At 43.0% G+C, this 20,323-nt stretch overlaps 1 protein-coding gene across 50 annotated transcripts in view; it reads right to left on the reverse strand.

Annotated features, from left to right (window-relative positions):
* LOC140709617 (septin-14-like) overlaps positions 1 to 20,323 on the reverse strand; it is a 120,743-nt gene that overhangs the window by 57,978 nt on the left and 42,442 nt on the right. For 20 of the 50 annotated variants that reach the window (XR_012090170.1, XR_012090167.1, XR_012090174.1 and 17 more), the window contains exons 4-9: positions 15,108 to 15,176; positions 14,872 to 15,004; positions 11,618 to 11,735; positions 5,464 to 6,456; positions 3,398 to 3,583; positions 66 to 185 (exon numbers count right to left, since the gene is read on the reverse strand). Coding sequence is in view for 27 of the 50 variants with exons in the window: in XM_073008767.1 (XP_072864868.1) it covers positions 3,461 to 3,583; positions 5,464 to 5,736 (396 nt within the window). In the remaining 23 variants the exon portion in view is untranslated. The other 30 variants (XM_073008757.1, XM_073008753.1, XM_073008750.1 and 27 more) reach the window with 12 other exon arrangements.

A 20,323-nucleotide genomic window follows, 5' to 3' on the forward strand; every position in this document is an offset into this window, starting at 1 on the left:
AAGATCTCACCCATGCCCTCAATAGGTATTATTTACCGCATGCTGTGTCAGATATTGCAGAGTACCTTGGAAGCAACAATAAACAGGACTTCCCTCTCTCTCCTGAGCCCACAGTCCTCAAGGCTGCAATGAGCTGTGATCGCACCACTGCACTCCAGCTAGGGCAACAGAGTAACACCTTGCATCTACAGAAGAAAAAGAAAACTCAGGTTCCAACCCAGGAATTACTGAATCAGGATCTCAGAATGTGGAGATCTGCCATTTCAAAAAAACTTCCCCTAGAGATTCTGATCAGCCAGGTGTGGGCCAGATGAACTCTAAGCCCCCTTAAACCTTTGACATTCTATGAGTCTAGTAAATCAAAGTGCAAAAAACGCTGAGTCCAAACTGAGCAAACAAATCCCATCTCCCTATGCCCAGCCTCCCTGGATTCAGAAAGCCACGCTGCCTGGTGAGTAAGCAGGGAGAGAATTCTCATTAACCCAAAGACCATCTTTGAAAACAGACTGGCTGCAGCTGGGTGCGGTGGCCCACACCTGTAACCCCAGCCCTTTGGGAGGTTGAGGCAGGAGGTTCACTTGAGCCCAGGAGTTCGAGATCAGCCTGGGCAACATGGCAAGACCCTGTCTCTATTTTTTCAAGTAAAAAAACAAAACAAAAAATCCCACACTGGCAGCTCATGGTTCTTTCCAGCTGTTCCCATGAGCAGACTTCAGGACAAGCCCAGGCAAAGGTGGGGAAAAATGGGGTGGGGACCCCCAGGCTCACCCTCTTGTCTGCTACATAGTTGGAGTTGGTCACAAAGGTCATAGGCCGGGAAGGGTCCAAGGCTTTGGTGTGAGCGATCACCATCCTGTCCATAAAAGGCAGAAGGCACAGGTTCCGTCAGTCCAGGAAGGGCTCAGACACCCTCCCATCCTTTCTGTCCCATCTTCCCCCATCAGAACACAACACGGGGCCAGGCACGATGGCTCACACCTTTAATCTCAGCACTTTGGGAGGCCGAAGGAGGGTAGATCACTTGAGGTCGGGGGTTCAAGATCAGCCTGGCCAACATGGCAAAACCCCATCTCTATTACAAATACAAAAATTAGCTGGTCATGGTGGCACGTCTGTATCACCAGCTACTTGAAAGCTGAGGCACGAGACTCGCTTGAACCCAGGACGTGGAGGCTGCAGTGAGCCGAGATCACGCCACTGCACTCTAGCCTGGTCCACAGAACAAGACCCTGTCTCAAAACAAACAAACAAACAAAAGGAAAAAAAGAAAAAAACAAAACATGGAGCCACTGCTTTCTTCCCTAACTTGAGATGTATTTTACATAAGGGCACATGATCCTCTAGTCCTAGGCCGAGCTCTCTAACATCACTCTTTCTCCCCCTGCCTCCGAATCCTATCCCCCCAGAGGAGCAGCCACCCTTCCAGGCACACAGAGCTGTCAGTGGGCTGGACACTGCCAAAAATGAGGTTGACTCTCTGAAACAGCTCTTGAACACAGGAATGGATGGGTGCAGATTCAGGAGGAATATTTACTAATGCATCAAGCGAACAGGGAGTGCAGGCTGGGAGGTAGGCATGGGGCTTGGTGCGAGGTGCTCAGTAGTGACTCAAATCAAAGGCCACAGGTCCTGGGCAGTGGGAATGGAGAAACATGCACAGAGAAATGGTGCAAGTGCCGGGCAAGGTGGATCACGCCTAGAATCCCAGCACTTCAGGAGGCTTACTAGAGACCAGGAGTTCGAGACCAGCCTGGGCAACATAGCAAGACCGTTTCTACAACAAATGTATAAATTAGGGTGGGACATGGTGGCTCACACCTATAATCCCAGCACTTTGGGAGGCCAAGGCAGGTAGATCACGAGGTCAAGAGTTCAAGACCAGACTGGCCAACATGGTGAAACCCCATCTCTACAAAAAAATACAAGAGAAAAACAACTGGCTGGGCCTGGTAGCACCTGCCCGTAATCCTAGCTACTCGGGAGGCTGAGGCAAGAGAACTGCTTGAACCCAGGAGGTAGAGGTTGCAGTGAGTCGAGATTGCACCACTGCTCTCCAGTCTGCGCAACAGAGCAAGAGACTTCTTCTCAGTGGGGAAAAAAAAAATTTAAACTTAGCCTGGCATGGTGGCACACATCTGTGGTCCCAGCTCTTTGGGAGGCTGAGGGGGAGGATCGCTTAAGCCCAGGAGGTTGAGGTGGCAACAAGCCATGATTGCACCACTGCACTCCATCCTGGGCAACAGAGCAAGACTCTGACTCTGAAAAACAAACAATGAAAGAAATGTTGCAAATGGAAATGACAAGTGGAGGCAGGAATTGGGCTCTGCAAGACAATAAACATAACTTGGACTGGAGAGTCAGGGACAGCCTCTTAGAAGAAACAGCCTTTATGCCAGGTCAAGTTAACCAGGAGGGATAAAGGGAAGAAAAACCCAACAGAGGGACCAGCCTGTGGTCAGAGCTCCCAGCACCCGCCCCAGGCCTCCACAGTAATTTTTTTTTTTAGAGACAGGGTCTCATTCTGTAGCCCAGGCTGGAGTACAACCTTCCCTTCCTGGTTTTAAGTGATTCTCCTGCTTCAGCCTCCCGAGTAGCTGGGATTACAGGTGCACACCACCATGCCCGGCTTATCTTTGTATTTTTAGCAGAGATGGGGTTTCACTATCTGTTGGTCAGGCTGGTCTTGAACTCCTGACCTCAAGTGATCCACCCACCTTGGCCTCCCAAAGTGCTGGGATTACAGACATGAGCCATCATGTTCGGCCTAGACTGTTGTTGAAGCCTCTTTTCCTCTTCTCTTTCCTAAGTTCATTTCTTCTTTTACACCCTCCCCCCATTATTGCTCTGCCCATTCAAAGCTGGCCGTGGCTGGCACGGGACAGAACAGAACCCCCTATCCTCAAGTTCCAAACCCACACTCTCCAACAGCCAGGCGTGAAGATGGGAAGCTTCAAAGGCTTGTGACAGCCCGGCTGAACCACTCCAGCCTGGGCGGCTCCCTTCAATTCCTGCCCCGGGGAAAACAGGCAACAGGCATGTCCTGAAAAGGCTGCTGATGTCGGCCTTGAAGGGGAGGTAGACCCTCATGCTCTAGCGCATTGACCCCATTTACCCACTGTAGACACAGGGGATATGGGGAGGGTGGGGGGCAGGTCAGGGCATGAGGAGGGGCCCTGCTATTGGGCACTCCCTCACATAAACTACAGCATGGAGCTCAGGGGCCTGGCAGTCAGACGGGAAGAATGGCATCCCAATGGGGTAGATCAGGCCACCTACCCCCCTACACAGGGCACAGCCCCCAGGGCAGGGCAGGGCCCCCCACAGTCCCACCCCAGGAGAAAGGCTGTTCAGCCGCCGTGCCCACCCACCCGCCCTGCCTGCTCCTGGCTGCACTGACCACGATGGCATAGGAGTGGGCACTGCCAAGCCTCAGCACCACTCTTGTGCGCAGGTCCTGGGTTCATTGCTCCGGCAGGGTCACCTCCTGTTCATACCACACCTGGCTGACAAAATGCCACAGCCGCCAGTGCTGGCCAATGTCGTTGAAGCTGGAAGGAACCGGCATGTCCAGGGTGGGGCCTGACTGTGGAAAGAAGGTCCAGTCTCAGCTCCTGGGCCCCCAAAGGGATCCGGGACCAGTGTGCTGCACAGCTGTGCCCCCAGGCCTAGCGCAAGCCCTGACACATAGCGGGGAATCTTAGCAAAACAGACAGATAACTTGCTGAGGACAGTTTGTGCACCTGGGCCAGTGGGGCCAGGAGTCCATCCTCGGAGTGGATGGGGCCCAATATCTCTCGAGACACGAGTGAGCCCAGGGCCGCATCCCAGCTCGAGGCAAGAAGGTTTAGACTGGTGACTAAGAGGTAGATGACCCACTGCCTGTCACAGGGAGGAAGGCTGGTTGGGGGGTTTGGGGGGGCTTTCCTTAGGACACTGAGTGGGGCACACACTAGCACCCAGTTCTCTCCTCTCTTCCTCCTGTACCGAATGCCACAAAGTCAGAAAAAGAGGATGCAGACCAGGCAAAAGTGGCCCAGACCTTACCCGGTCCCACTTCTCTCCTGACCATATCCAAGTCAGGAGGGGAACAGGGGTGGCGTCCTCGGCCTGTCACATCCTGTCCTGTATCTGAACCTTGAAAACCAAAGGACCTTCCTGCCTTGGCAGAGCTGACCTCAGGACATCTAAACTGTCCCCTCCTCCCGATCCCTGGGCCCAGCTCTGTGCAGTGCCTGCCGCTCTGGCCCCCCCAGTGTCTGGGTGGCTCATGCCTGTAATCAGCGCTTTGGGAGGTTAACGTGGGACGATGGCTTGAGGCCAGGAGTTCGAGACCAGCCTGGGCAACGTAGTGAGACTCTATATCTTAAAAAAAAAAAAAAAAGTTATTATTATTATTTTTAAGACAAGAGTCTCACTGTGTCACCAAGGCTGGAGTGCAGTGGGGTGATCTCAGCTCACTGCAACCTCTGCCTCCTGGGTTCAAGCGATTCTCCTGGCTTAGCTTCCCAAGTAGCTAGAATTACAGGTATGCACCACCACACCCGGCTAGTTTTTATATTTTCAGTGGAGATGGGGTTTCACCATGTTGGCCAGGCTGGTCTTGAACTCCTGGCTTCAGGTGATTTACCCGTCTCAGCCTCCCAAAGTGCTGGCATTACAGGCGTGCGCCACCAAGCACGGGCACGTTTTTTGTTTTCTTTTTTTTTTTTTTTTGAGACAAGAGTCTCACTCTGTAGCCCAGGCTGGAGTGCAGTGGCGCGATCTCTGCTCACTGCAAGCTCCGCCTCCCGGGTTCATGCCATTCTCCTGCCTTAGCCTCCCGAGTAGCTGAAACTACAGGCCCCACCACCACACCAGGCTAATTTTCTTTCTTTCTTTTCTCTATTTTTTTTTCTTTTTTTAAGCAGAGACAGGGTTTCACGGTGTTAGCCAGGATGGTCTCAATTTCCTGACCTCGTGATCCGCCCATCTCGGCCTCCCAAAGTGCTGGGATTACAGGTGTAAGCCACTGCGACCGGCCTCTGCATTTTTTTTAATTAGCCAGGGATGGTGGCTCCAGCTAACTTGCAAGGCTGGGTGGGAGGATCGCTTGAGCTCAGAAGTTAGGATTGCACCACTGCGCTCCAACATGGGTGACAGGGCCAAACCCAGTCTCAAAAATTTTTTAATTAAAAATAAACACTAGAAAGATAGATACTGCCCGGGCTCAGCCTTCGCCCACGGAGGGGACTCCGCAGAAGCGCTTCCTCCTCCTCCTTGGCCATCCTGGGTCCCCCCGTCCACCTGTCCCCCAACCCCGCGCCCCCAGCCCGGGACGCCCAGGTGAAGGAGCCTGCTGGGGGCGGGGTGGGGGCCGGGCTCCTCCACTCCCGCCCCCGGGCTTCCGGGGACCTCCTGGCCCTGCCTCAAGCACGCATCTCTCGCAGCGGACACCGTTAACACCGCTCCTAGAAGCCACCGCACCTGATGTCGAAGAAGGCGGCACCGAAGCTCCAGAGGCCTCCAGCTCGTTGCGCTCCCGCAACGGCCTCTCTCGGGGGTATAACATTCAGCCCTGCAGCGCCAGGGCGCAGCCCCACAAGAGCGGCCCGAGCGCCTACCAGGTGTCAGGCAGCCCCACAGACCACACTTTCTGCTCCTCCCTGGGCCGCCCTCTACGGGTCTAAGAGCAGCGCGGGAGGAGCCCTGCATCTCGCGCGACGTGACACGCGACGCGCCTGAGGCCATCCTCGCCATCTTTGTTGAGGGCGACTGCCAGGCCTTGAGGGGCTGGGCGGGGCCAGGCACTACAGAGTGGAGTCGGTGGGTGGGAACCCAGGGCTAGGCCCTTCAAGCAGGACCCTCACCCTCAGCCCCAGCCAAGAAGGGTGAAGTCTGCTCCCCACCTCGGCCCAGTCCTGACGATCCAGGGCTGCAGGCCAGGACAGAACCCCTGAGATAGGTGGGATTCCCCTCTTTCAAGAAACACTTCCACTGGCTTTCCCCAGCCGGACTCCGAGCAGGCTCCAGCAGAGCCTCTTCTATGCCTGTTGGATGCAGCCTCTTGGAGGGATGCACGTCCTTGGGATGCGGCCCGTGGCCTTGACCCTGGGCCTCTGGGGCCCTGATCCTAACCCGGGGGCCAAGAGCTCCCTCTTGGCATTGCAGGCACGTAAGGATGCAGGGAGAGGGCCCGGCGCAGTGGCTCACGCCTGTAACCAGCACTTTGGGAACCCGAGCGAAGCGGATCACTTAAGGCCAGGAGTTCAAGGGCAGCCTGAACAAAACGTGGAAACCCCGTTTCTACTACAAAAAAAGAAAAGAAAAGAAAAGAAAAATGGGCCGTGGTGGTGGGTGCCAGTAATTCCAGCTACTAGGAAGGCTGAGGCTGGAGAATCGCTTGAATACGGGAGGCGAAGGTTGCAGTGAACCGAGATCACACCACTGCACTCCAGCTCTGGGCGAAAGAACGAGACTCTGTCACAAAAAAAAAAAAAAAAAAAAAAAAAAAAACAGACAAGGGAAGACAGCGTAAGAAAGCTGCTGATGAGAGCTGCTGCTGAATAAAAGTCTTTTACCTGCCTGCAGCCCCCTGAGTGTTCTTTCTGCTCATCTATCCGCTCCCTTTGGACCTCAACATGACATTTGGTGTAGTCATGAACCTGATGGGGAGACAGCCTTGGCTTTGGAGTTAGAGTTCGTGGGTTCTGCTCCCTGCAATGCGGGGTCAGTTGGTACAACCATAATAGGGGGCAGTTTGATGGCATCTTTTAAAATGACAAACCCACCTGTGTATCCTTTGACCTAGCAACTCCACCTGTGCAAAAGGGCAGGTGTACAAGGAGGTTCACTGCAGTGTATTTGTAACCACAGAAGACTAGCAACATCCCAATGCCCATCTATAGTGGGCAAGTTTAATAACCTGTGGTTATTTCATACAATAACCTCTTAAAAAGAATGAGGCAGTTCCATGCATTCATTGCTACAAAACAATTCCCAGTGATATTAGAGTGAAGCGCTACTTCTGGAAATCCATGCTCATAAGAGAAAAACAGCACTAAGTTGGGCTGACCGCTTGTGTTGCAAAAGGGAACTTGGGTCCTAAGTAGGGCCATTATCTAGAATCTTGTCATCCAGGCTACTTCTCTTTCTTTCTTTCTTTCTTTCTTTCTTTCTTTCTCTCTTTCTTTCTCTCTCTCTCTCTCTCTCTCTCTCTCTCTCTCTCTCTCCCTCCCTCTCTCCCTCCCTCCCTCCCTTCCTCTCTTTTCTTTCTTTTCTTTCTTCCTTTCTTTCTTTCTTTCTTTCTTTCTTTCTTTCTTTCTTTCTTTCTTTCTTTCTTTCTTTCTTTTTCTTTCTTTCTTTCTTTCTTTCTTTCTTTCTTTCCTTCCTTTCCTTCCTTCCTTCCTTCCTTCCTTCCTTCCTTCCTTCCTTCCTTCCTTCCTTCCTTCCTTCCTTTCTCTCTCTCTCTCTCTCTCTCTCTCTCTTTCTTTCTTTCTTTTCTTCTTTCGCGATGGAGTCTCCCTCTGTCATCCAGGTTGGAGTGCAGAGGCACCATTCCTGCTCACTGCAACCTCTGCTTCCCAGGTTCAAGCAATTCTCCTCTCTCAGTCTTCCAAGTAGCTGAGATTACAGGCGCCCGCCACCATGATTGGCTAGTTTTTGTATTTTTAGTAGAGATGGGGTTTCACCATGTTAGCCAGGCTGGTCTCGAACTCCTGACCTCAAGTGATCCACTCACCTCAACCTTCCGAAAGTGCTGGAATTATAGGTGTGAGCCACCATGCCTGGCCAATCTGTTTTTGAACGTGCTCTCTTCAAGCTAATATCTAGTTTCAATATAATGTCAATCAAAATTCCAAATTTTGGGGGAACTTGATAAGCTGATTATAATTTATATGAAAATGTAAAGGCCCAAGAATAGCCAAGACTTTCCTAAGAATACATTCTTTCTTACCAGATATCAGGACTTATGATGAAAATTATAGTAATTAATCTAGTGTAGTGCTGGTGAAAGAATAAACAAGTAGACAAAGGGCATAGAATAGAGTTTGGAAACAGACTCTCATGCATATGTGGTCATTTTAAGAAAAAAGGAGCAGAGGGGATTTCTTCTCAAGAAATTGGTGCTGAATCCCTTGGATACTCATTTGGAAAAAAAATTAAGCTAGACTCCTATATCACACTACATGCAAATCAATTGCAGGCTGGACACAGTGGCTCACACCTGTGATCCCAGTACCTTGGGAGGCCAAGGCAGGTGGATCACTTGAGGTCAGGAGTTTGAGACCAGCCTGGCAAACATGGTAACCCTGTGTCTCTCAAAATATATAAAAATTAGCCGGGTGTGGTAGTGTCACCTGTAATCCCAGCTACTCGGGAGGCTGAGGTGGGAGAATCGCTTGAACCCGGGATGCGGAGGTTGAAGTAAGCTGAGATCACGCCACTGCACTCCAGCCTGGATGACAGAGTGAGACTCTGTCTTAAAAATAATAACAACAATAATAATAATAAACTGCAGATAGACCATAGTCCTGAATATGAAAAGGTAAAAACAATAAATCTTTTAGAAATACTCTGTTCATGTATGACTATTGAGCATTTGAGATGTGCTATTAAGTGTAAAATTTGCACTGGATTTTAAGCACTTAGTAGAAAAAAAACTTAAAATATCTGTATTTTAACATTAAAATTTTGAAATAATAATTTGGATATACTGAGTTAAACATTACTAAAATTAGTTTTATCTGATTATTTTTGTTCTCTTAATGTAAATACTAGATAATTTTAAATTGCATGTGTGGTTTCCTATTTTTATTGGACAGCACTAATCTAGAAGGTAACAGAGACATATATCTTCAGGACACCAAATTAGGAAAAGGTCTGTTAAATTGCCTTTCAAAAGCATGAATCAGGCCAGGTGCGGTAGGTCACACCTGTAATCCCAGCACTTTGGGAGGCTGAGGTGGGCAGAACACCTCACATTGGAAATTCAAGACCAGCCTGACCAACATAGAGAAACCCTGTCTCTACTAAAAATACAAAATTAGCCAGGAGTAGTGGTGCATGCCTGTAATCCCAGCTACTTGGGAGGCTGAGGCAGGAGAATAGCTTGAACTTGGGAGGTGGAGGTTGTGGTGAGCCGAGATTGCGCCATTGCACTCCAGCCTGGGCAACAAAAGCAAAACTCCATTCAAAAAAAAAAAAAAAAAAGCATGAATCATAAAGGAAAAGACTAATAGATTAATATTTGACCACACTGAAATTTTGCTGTCAAAAAGACATAACTAAAAGACTAAAAAGCCACAGAGAAGAAAATACATTTGCAGCACTCACAACTCTGAAAGGACTTATATCAATAATATATAAACTCCAGCCAATCGATAAAGAAAGACAACCCAGTAGAAACACAGGAAAACATTTGGAACAGATGCTTCACAAAAGAGAATTGTTAAATGACCAGTAAACATGAAAAAGTGTTCAGCCTCATTAATAAATCAGAAAACGCACATTAAAACCATAATGAGATACCACCACAAACCCACCAGAATTACCACAATTAAAAGAGTCAAGAAGGTTGTGGAACAAGAATATATATTTAATCTTGTTTTTAAATGTCTCTCTCTAAATATAAATGTGCAGCCAGAGACATCTAAAAACAATGGGCATGACAGCATTATTTGTAATAGCCCAGGTTGAAACAACCCAATGTCCATTTGCAGTTGAAGGACTAAATAAACTCTGGTGTATCACAGAAGGGCACAGCACACAGTAATGAAAAAAAAGAAACCACAGCTATATATAGCAGTGTAAATGAATCTCATAAGCATAATGTTGAGCAAAAGAAGCCCAACACAAAAGCACGCAAACTGCGTAATTCCATTTATATAAGGTTAAAAACTAAAACAAAAACAAAGCCAGTTAAGGGGATCTACAGTGTTAGAAGTCAGGATGGCGGTTCCCTTGAGGAGGAAAGAGAAGACAGTGTTTGGGAAGCGCTGTGGGGGGATTATGTGGTGCTGTCAATGTTCTGTTTCTTGACTTGTGTGTTACAAATGTATATTTTGTGCTGGGCACAGTGGCTGATGCCTGTGATCCCAGCACTTTGGGAGGCGGAGGCGGGTAGATCACCTGAGGTTAGGAATTCGAAACCAGCCTGGCCAACATAGTGAAACGCCGTCTCTACTAAAAATAAAAAAACTTGGCAGGGCATGGTGGCAGGCGCCTGTAATCCCAGCTACTTGGGAGGCTGAGGCAAGAGAATGGCTTGAATCTGGGAGGTGGAGGTTGCAGTGAGCTGAGACTACACCACTGCACTCCAGCCTGGGCAACAAGAGTGAAATTCTATCTCAAAAACAAAAAAAAAGTGTATTATGTGATGAATTCATGTGATCTATATATTTTTGAGGAAAGTGTCTTTCTGTGATGCACAATAAAAAGGTTTTGTTTTTATTTTGTATTATTTCAAAATATTTTAAAAAATATCTAAATATGCTATTTTAGATATCCAAAATTTCTATGATGGTTTCACTTTTCCATCATAACATCTTTCCAGTTAAATCAATTAATGTCTTTGGGAGGCCGAGACGAACAGATCATCTGAGGTCAGGAGTTTGAGACCAGTCTGACCAACATGGTGAAACTCCACCTCTATTAAAAAGACAAAATATTAGCTGGACGTAGTGGTGCATATGTGTATTCCCAGCTACTTAGAAGGCTGAGACAGAAGAATCACTTGAACCCGGGGGGTGGAGGTTGCGGTGAGCCGAGATTGCACCACTGCACTCCAGCCTGGGCAACAAGAGTGAAACTCCGTCTCAAAAGAAAAAAAAAAAAATCAGTTATTTACTGTGATTAAATCAATCAATTTTGTGGTTGGGTTGGTTCTGTGATTGAGTCATTTTGTGCTTAGATCAAGCCCAGCCCTGACAGCCTTTAAGAGTGCCAATGAGTATATATGCGTGTAATTTTTTTAATATGATCAACTTTTATTTTAGATTCAGAGAGTCCATGTGCAGGTTTGTTACATGAGTATATCGTGAGATGCTGAGGTTTGGGGTATGAACGATCCCATCACCCAGATAGTGAGCATAGTACCCAATAGGTACTTTTTCTGTCCTTGCCTTCCCCGTCTCTTTCCTCTGCCCCCTGCAGTAGTACCCTGTGTCTGCTCTTCCCATCTTTATGTCCATATGTACCCAATGTATGTCCATATGTCCCATTTGTAAATAAGAGCATGCTGCACTTGGTTTTCTGTTTCTACGTTAATTTTCTTAGGATGATGGCCTCTAGCTGTGTCCATGTTGCTGCAAAAGACATGTTCTTTTTTATGGCTGTGTAGTATTTTACAGTGTAAATGTACCACATTTTCTTCATCCAGTCCACCATTGATGGGCATCTAAGTTGACTCCATGTCTTTATTAGTGTGAATAGTGCTGTGATAAACATACAAGTGAATGTGCCTTTTTGGTAGAATGATTTATTTTCTTTTGGGTATACACCAAGTAATGAGATTGCTGGGAAAATGGTAGTCCTAGGCAGATTGCTTGAGGCCAGGAGTTTGCAACCAGACTGGGCAACATGGCAAAACCCCATTTCTACTAAAAATACAAAGAAATTAGCTGGGCATGGTGGCACATACCTGTAGCCTCAGCCACTTTGGAGGCCAAGATGGGAGAATCACTTGAACCCAAGAGACGGAGGTTTCAGTGAGCTGAGATCACACCACTGTACTCCAGCCTGGGTGACAGAACAGGACTCTGTCTCAAAAAACAAACAAACAAAAAGACAATGTGAGAATACTGAAAGCTCAGAGAAAAGAGCAACTCTCACAGACAAGGGATCTGGATAACATTAGCAGCTGATTTCTCAGCAGAAACCTTGAAGGCCATAGGCAGTGGATTATATATTTAAAATAATGAAGAAACCTGTCAATTGAGAAATCTACAGCTGGAAAACTTGTCCTTCAAAAATGAGGGAGAAATTAAGACATTTCCAGATTTTTTTTTTAAAGCTGAAAAAAATCCATTTATCTCTAAATCTGCCATACAAGAAGTGTTAAACTCCTTCAGGTTGAAATAAATGAGCTCTAGGCAGTATCTATATAAGTAAATAAGCAAGCTATATGAATATATAAAACTTTCTGGTAAATATGTAAACAAACATAAAAACAGTATTATTGTAATTTTGGTTTGTAACTGCTTTTTATTTTCTACAGGATTTAAAAGACAAATGCATAAATTGTAATTATAAATCTGTTAAGTGGTATACAGTGAATAAAGATATAATTTGCTACATCAATAACATAAAAACAGTAGAGCTATATAGCAGTAGAATTTTGGTATGTGATTGAACTTTTAAGTTGAAATAAATTCTAATTAGAATGTTATAACTCTAGGATGTTATGTGTAATTCTCATAGTAACCAAAAATGAAATATACATAGAATATAAACAAAAGAAAATGAGAATGGAAACAAAATGTGTCACTACAAAAAAAAAAAATCAACTAAAGATAAAAGAACTAAATAACTGAGAAAATAGCAAAAATCAGTAACTCTGACTTACAAAAACTTTCCATGCTACATAAATCTGGAAACTCTGTTTCACATAAAACTGGAGCTAAAAGAGACAAATATTTACTTATAAAGTTAAAAGTTATATGGGAAACAAACACTAATTTTTTTTAGAAAAAATTATGAAAAGAGGAAAAATATGCCTTATACTATTATAACATCATGTTTTATAGCTCTGGGAAAATACAAAATAAAATATTCTGTTACATGAATCCTTCTGTGCCCCCCAAAAACCCTATGGATTATATCATTATTACCTAAAAAGTCTATTCTCAAATGCAGCAGAGTGATAATTATTTTTTTTGAGATGGAATTTCGCTCTGTCACTCAGGTTGGAGTGCAGTGGCGTGATCTCGGCTCACTGCAAGCTCCGCCTCCCGGGTTCATGCCATTCTTCTGCTTCAGCCTCCTGAGTAGCTGGGACTGCAGGTACCTGCCACTACGTCCAGCTAATTTTTTGTTTTTTTTTTTTTTAGTAGAGACAGGGTTTTGCCGTGTTAGCCAGGACGGTCTTGAACTCCTGACCTTGTGATCCACCCGCCTTGGCCTCCCAAAGTGCTGGGATTATAGGCATTAGTCACCAAGCCCGGGCCAGAGTGATAATTTTTACAAGGTAGATATTATTTTTAGATATGGAATAATATTGGTGATTTCAATTTTAATAACATTGGATTAAGATGAAAGAATGAGAAGATAAAGATCCCTCAGCAATATAACTCACAAACATGTTCAAAAGCAGTAAGAAGTTACATTATCTTTCGAAAGTCAATATATCTGCATTTTTAATGTATGCATATAGCATAGCTAATGCACTATTGCTGGGTCCATTTATTCAATGAATAATTGCCACTATATGTCAATTTTTTGATAAAAATGTAAATCAGTACAGCTATTATGAAAAACAATATGGGACTTCATTAAACATTAAACACCACTAATAGTTACATATTCAAAGGAAATAAAATCAGTGTGTCAAAGAGATATCTACACTTTCATGTTTATTGCAGCATTAATTGACAATAATCAAGATATGTAATCAACCCTAAGAGAACACATAGTTGAGATACGGAAAAGAAACTAATCTCCAGAAAGAAAAAAGAAGCAGACGTACAGGAATAAAGTTCATAACTAAGGGAAGTGAAGTGGAAGAGAAAGAGAAAATTTAAATGGTTGCTTTGGTGTCTGGTCACTTCCTAGTTTTGATTTAAGTCTTCATGAGATCCAGCTATATCTGTTGTCCTTGGATACCATGACTTACCCATGTATACATCCAGACTGTTTTTTACATCTAAGCTAATGAATTTTTTTTTGTTTTGTTTTGAGGAGTCATCTCACTTTGTTGCCCAGGCTGGAGTGCAGTGACGCGATCTCGGCTCACTGTAACCTCTGCCTCCCAGGTTCAAGCAATTCTCCTGCCTCAGCCTCCCAGGTAGCTGGAATTAAAGGCATGCACTACCATGCCTGGCTAATTTTTGTATTTTTAGTTGAGACAGCGTTTCACCATGTTGGCCAGGCTCATCTGAAACTCCTGACCTTAGGTGATCTGCCTGCCTCCATCTCCCAAAGTGCTGGAATTACAGGTGTGAGCCACTGTACCCGGCCAAAATTTTTATTACTTATAATTCAACTGTCTTTGAGTGAGACATCTGGCCTCTAGCACCTAATTACCATTTTATTTTTATGAAAAAGGAAGTTCATGTTCCAATTTACCTAATAAAACTAAATGTTCTTAAACTAAAGCCACCTATACTTGAGAGAAAGAAATCATGGTTTCAAAAATATATCTTCACCAAAAACATATTTGTGGCAAATAATTAAAACTATATTAATAGCCTTCTTTTCCATTTTATTAGAAATGGCATGGAATAAAATAAATAAATAATTTACATAATTTACCAACTTAAAATTTTCTCATTAATCAAGGCCAGCACTAGTCAACATTTGCTTATTTATAAAAGTGAAGACAATCTTCTAGTGCATTAATAGCATTAGATAGTACAAGACTCTTCTCAAAATAAATAGCTTGGGTTTGTCACAAATTAAACTTTATGCATGAAAATTTAAATTGTAAATAAAATAAATAAATTTTTATAAAATTATCTTAAGAGTTACTTAAATGGAAAATTATCTAAGTTCTCTAGAAAAAAACATTACAGACTACAATTTTGTAAAGGCTATCTTCAAATTTACATGGTAAAAAGCTGCTTTTTGAAAAATAGCAAGTATCCTCCAAAAACATCAACTAAACTCTTGAGATTAAAACCCCCAAATTAATAGGGCACCTAAAAATTAATGCAAATTATATCAAATGTCAGTACTGACCTCTTTTTCGGCTTCTTTAAATGTTGCTTCTTTCTCCTTGACTCGCTGCATAAATCTCTGTTTCAACTCTTCTTCTTCCCTCTGACATTGATTGTAGAACTCTTGTTTTTTGGCTTCAAAGATTTCTTGAAAACTAAAGAGAAATGTTATATAGAGAGTACATGTAAAGAATACTACAATTTTCCAACACTTGTATGAGTGAATTCTTATCCCCACCACTTTCCAGCATATCATACCTTCTTCACATCTTTTGACAGTAAAATTCAGCGAAACCTCTAATGTATGAGACGATTTTCAAAAATTGTCTAAAATAAAGTAAAGAGCCTTTCAAGATATTATTCATTTAAGATAGCTAAATTTTGGGTGTCTGCAAAGAACAATGAATGATATAACTGAATTACATACACTACAGTGCCATATTTCCATATTTTTTTTTGCAGCACAAGTCCTATTCTTTTTTTTTTTTTTTTTTGAGACAGAGTCTCGCTTTGTTGCCCAGGCTGGAGTGCAGTGGCATGATCTCAGTTCACTGCAACCTCTGCCGCCCAGATTCAAGCGATTCTCCTGCCTCAGCCTCCCAAGTAACTGGGATTATGGGCACCCAGCACCACACCCAGCTAATTTTTTTTGTATTTTTAGTAGGGACAGGGTTTACCATGTTGGCCAGGCTGATCTTAAACTCCTGACCTCAGGTGATCTGCCTGCCTCGACCTCCCAAAGTACCGGGCTTACAAGCAGGAGCCACCGCACCCAGTTCTATTCTTCTTCAAGTTAGAGCAATATATCTGCTCTCAAATTTTTCTCATTTAACTTCCAGGACACTGCACTACTGCTTTTCAGCTGGTTCCTCCATCAAACTCTTCTTAATATCTTTTGTCAAACTTTGCTAATATTTTTCCATCTTTTTCTTTATCCTTTTTTTTTTTTTTTGAGACCAAGTCTAGCTCTGTTGCCCAGGCTGGAGTGTAGTAATGCGATCTCAGCTCATTGCAACCTCTACCTCCTGGGTTCAAGTGATTCTCCTGCCTCAGCCTCCCCAGTAGCTGGGATTACAGGTGCATGCCATCACGCCTGGCTAATTTTTGTATTTTTAGTGGAGACAGCGTTTCACCATGTTGGCCAGGCTGGTCTCGAACTCCTGACCTCAGATGATCCAACCGCCTCGGCCTCCCAAAGTGCTGGGATTACGGACAAGAGCCACCGTGCCCAGCCTATCCTTTCTTTCATATAATACATACACATTTCATATAAATACAAAAAATAGAACAAAATACTGGGCTTTTTCTTCAACACACATTTCAGCATATACACATATTGAATACACATATTTCAGCATAAAAATGAGATCTCGCATGATGTTGTTCCTACTATCTCTATCTTCATCAAAAGATGATAAAAACACCTAACATTCAGGATATTTTCTTTAGGATGGCTCAAGATGGGAGAAGTATAATTATTCTCATACCCAAATTATTGTGTCTTCTGCTTGTAGGGGACTCCTAAATTGTCCATTTGGTTGTGCTAGCAATATTTTTACTCACCTAACAGGCTGATTGTCTGGGCCCACATCTGTAAAACCCATTTTCTCCAGTTTTTGGTATAACTTTCATAGTGCTGAGTGTGGGTTTTTTCTTTTAGATTTTCCATATTGGTACAAAGAAGCATATCTCAGAGCTTAACAAAGTCACAGTGATTTTCATTTTCCACTAGTAAAAAAATGTAATGAATCAACAACTCTCATTATCAATCCCTGACAATCATGAACGAATGAAATCATGAAATAATGAATGAACACATGAATAAAAAACACATTTAAAATAACCCATAACTGCACAATTTGATTAATAGCTATAATTCTTTTAACCATGTAAGTGTGGTTACACTATACATACCAACTATAGGCAGAGATTATTTATAGGTTAGCAAATTTGCTTTAAACTTATTACCTGAAGAACAAGCAGGAAAGAGTGAAATAATATTTTATATGCATATATGCTATTGGTTTTTATTAACAATTGTGTTAGTATGTTATAAACTACCTCTGGGTATTTTGGAGTGCTAACAGAATATGTAATATAACATCACTAGTGTAAATAATTTTATCAAAGTAAATTCTGCTAGCAAAAAGGCCTTACAATTGTACATACTTCAGTTGGAAAGATATTCCATGCAATTAGAAACTAAAAGAGGGAGCACAGAGACCGATACTCCTATCACAGAAGACAGACTTGAAGTCAAAAACTGTAAAATGATATAAAGAAGGTCATCATATCACGACGAAGAGGTCAGTTTATCAAAAAACTAACAATTGTAAATATATATGCATCCAATATCAGAGCTTCTAAATATATAAGGCAAATATTAGTTGACTTGAGGGGGAGATACACTATATTACAGTAATAGTAAGGGATTTACATACCCTACTTTCAGAAATGAATAGACTATCCAGACAGAATATCTGTTTAAAAATGTCAGCTTTAAACTACACTTTAGACCAAATAGACCTAATGGACATATGTGAAATATTTCATCCAACAGCAAAGTAATACACATTTTTTTCAAACACAAGACATTCTTCAGGATAGATTATATGTTAGGCCACAAACTAAGTCTTAATATATTTTAAAAGATTGAAATAAAAATGTGAGATGTCTTTTGACAGATCAATTTCATTCCACTAGGGTACATACCAAGAAGTGGTACTACTGGATCATACGGTAATACTATTTCTAGTTTTTGAGGAACCTTCATATTATTTCCCAAAATGACTGTACCAAGTTAAATTCCCACCAATGATGTTTAAGAATTCCCTTTTCTCTTGGGAATGTTTATACACTGCTGGTGGGAATACAAATTAGTTCAGCCATTGTGAAAAGCAGTTTGATAATTTCTTTTCTTTTCTTTTTATGAGACAGAGTTTCGCTCTTGTCACTCAGGCTGGAGGGCAGCAGTGTGATCTCGGCTCACTGCAACCTCCGTCTCCTGGGTTCAAGTGATTCTCTGGCCTCAGCCTCTCGAGTAGCTGGGATTACAGACATCCACCACCACACCCAGCTAATTTTTGTATTTTTAGTAGAGATGGAGTTTCACCATGTTGACTAGGCTGGTTTCAAACTCCTGACCTCAAGTGATCCACCCTCTTCAGGCCAAAGTGCTGGGATTACAGATGTGAGCCACCATGACTGGCCTGACAATTTCTTAAAGAAGTTAAAACAGAACTACCATTTGACCTAGCAAACCCATTACCAGGTTTATACCCAAAGGAATATATATTGTTCTATCATAAAGACACAGGCATGTGTATCACAGCACTCGTCACAATAACAAAGACAGAATCAACCTAAATGCCCATCAATGGAGACTAGTTAGAGAAAATGTACACACACACCATGGAATACTGCACAGCCATAAAAAAAAGAACAAGATCATGTCCTTTGCAGCAACATGGATGGAGCTGAAGCTATTATCTGAAGCGATGTAATGCAGGAACAGAAAACCAAACACTCTCACTTATAAGTGGGAGATAAATATTGAGAACACATGAACACCAAGAAGGAACAATAGATCCTGGGGCCTCCTTGAGGGAGGGAGGACAGTGAGGATAGAAAAGGTACTAGGCTTACTCTTTTTTTCTTTTTCTTTTTTAGTATATGTGCTACCAAAGCGAGCACTTTTTTCTGTTGGTTTGAGATGGAGTCTCTGTTGCCGAGGCTGGAGTGCAATGGTGCGATCTTGGCTCACTGCAACCTCCGCCTCCCAGGTTCAAGTGATTCTCCCTTAAGTAGCTGGGATTACAGGCACGCACCACCATGCCCGGCTAATTTTGGTTATTTTTTAGTAGAGAGAGAGTTTTGACATGTTGCTCAAATCCTGACCTCAGGTGATCCACCCGCCTTGGCCTGACAAAGTGCTGGGATTATAGACTCGAGCCACTGCATCCGGCCAGTACTATGCTTATTATCTGTGTGATGAAATAATCTGTACACCAAACCCCCATGACATGCAATTTACCTATACAACAAACTTGCACATGTACCCCTGAACCAAAAATACAAATTTTTTTTAAAAAAGAATTCTTTTCTCCATATGCTTGCCAGCACCGGTGATAGTTTGGCTTTCTGATAACAGTCATTCTGACAGACATGAAGTGATACTTCATCATGTGTTTAGTTCGCATTTTCCTGATGATTAGAGATGCTATTTTTTTTCATATTTCTTTTGGCCATTTGTATTTCTTCTTTTAAGAAATGCCTGTTCAGATCCTTCGTCCATTTTTCCTTGTGTTATTTTGTTATTTGTTTTCTTGCTATTGAGTTGTTAGAGTCATAGCAAAAGTATTACATATTTTGAACATCAGCCCCTTATCAGATGTATAATTTGAAAATATTTTTTCCAATTTCTGGGTTGTATCTTCATGCTATTAGTTATTTCTTTTGGTTTTGTTGCTGGTGCTTTTGAAGTTTTTTGTTTGTTTGTTTGTTTTTGAGGTGGAGTCTCGCTCTGTTGTCCCAGCTGGAGTGCAGTGGCAAGATCTCGGCTCACTGCAATCTCCGCCTCCTGGGTTCAAGCCATTCTCCTGCTCAGCCTCCTGAGTAGCTGGTATTATGGGCACCCACCACCACACCCAGCTAATTTTTATATTTTTAGTAGAGACGAGGTTTCACCATGTTGGTCAGGCTGGTCTGAAACTCCTGAAATCAGGTGATCCACCCACCTCAGCCTCCCAAAGTGCTGGGATAACAGGCATGAGTAACTGCACCTGGCCAGCTTTTGGAATTCTATTCAAGAAATAATTGTCATGATCAATGTCATAGAGGTTTTCCCCTATGTTTTGTTCTAATAGCTTTACAATTTCAAGTATTAAGACTTTTATCCATTTTGAGTTGATTTTTGTACATGCTGTAAGATAAGAGTAAAGTTTTATTCTTCCGCATGTGAATATCCAGTTTAACCAATACTATTTATTGAAAAGATCATACTGTACCCAGTATATGTTCTTGGCACCTTGGTCAAAAATCAATTGGCTATAACTACTTAAGTTTATTTATGGGCATTCTATCCTATTACATTGATTGATGTGTCTGCTTTTATGCCAGTGCCATGCTGTTTGGATTACAATCACTTTATAATATATCTTGCAATCAAGGAGTACAGTGCTTTCAGCTTTGTTGTTTTCTGCTCAAGACTGTTTTCACTATGCAGGGTTTTTTTCTAGCTTCGTATAATTTTAGGATTTTTTCCTATTTGTGTTAAAAATGACTTGGGAATTTTGATAGGAATGGTATTATATCTGTAGACCACTTTGGGTAATATGGACATTTTAATAATATTATTTCTTCTAATCCATGAACATGAGGTAACTTTCCATTTATTTGTGTCTTCTCCAATATTTTTAAAACACAAAACCAGAATTTATTGAAAGCAGGTACTAGCTCTGATTAGAACAAATCAG

This window comes from Chlorocebus sabaeus, chromosome 21, assembly GCF_047675955.1.
Source record: "Chlorocebus sabaeus isolate Y175 chromosome 21, mChlSab1.0.hap1, whole genome shotgun sequence".
Classification (NCBI taxonomy): Eukaryota; Metazoa; Chordata; class Mammalia; order Primates; family Cercopithecidae; genus Chlorocebus; species Chlorocebus sabaeus.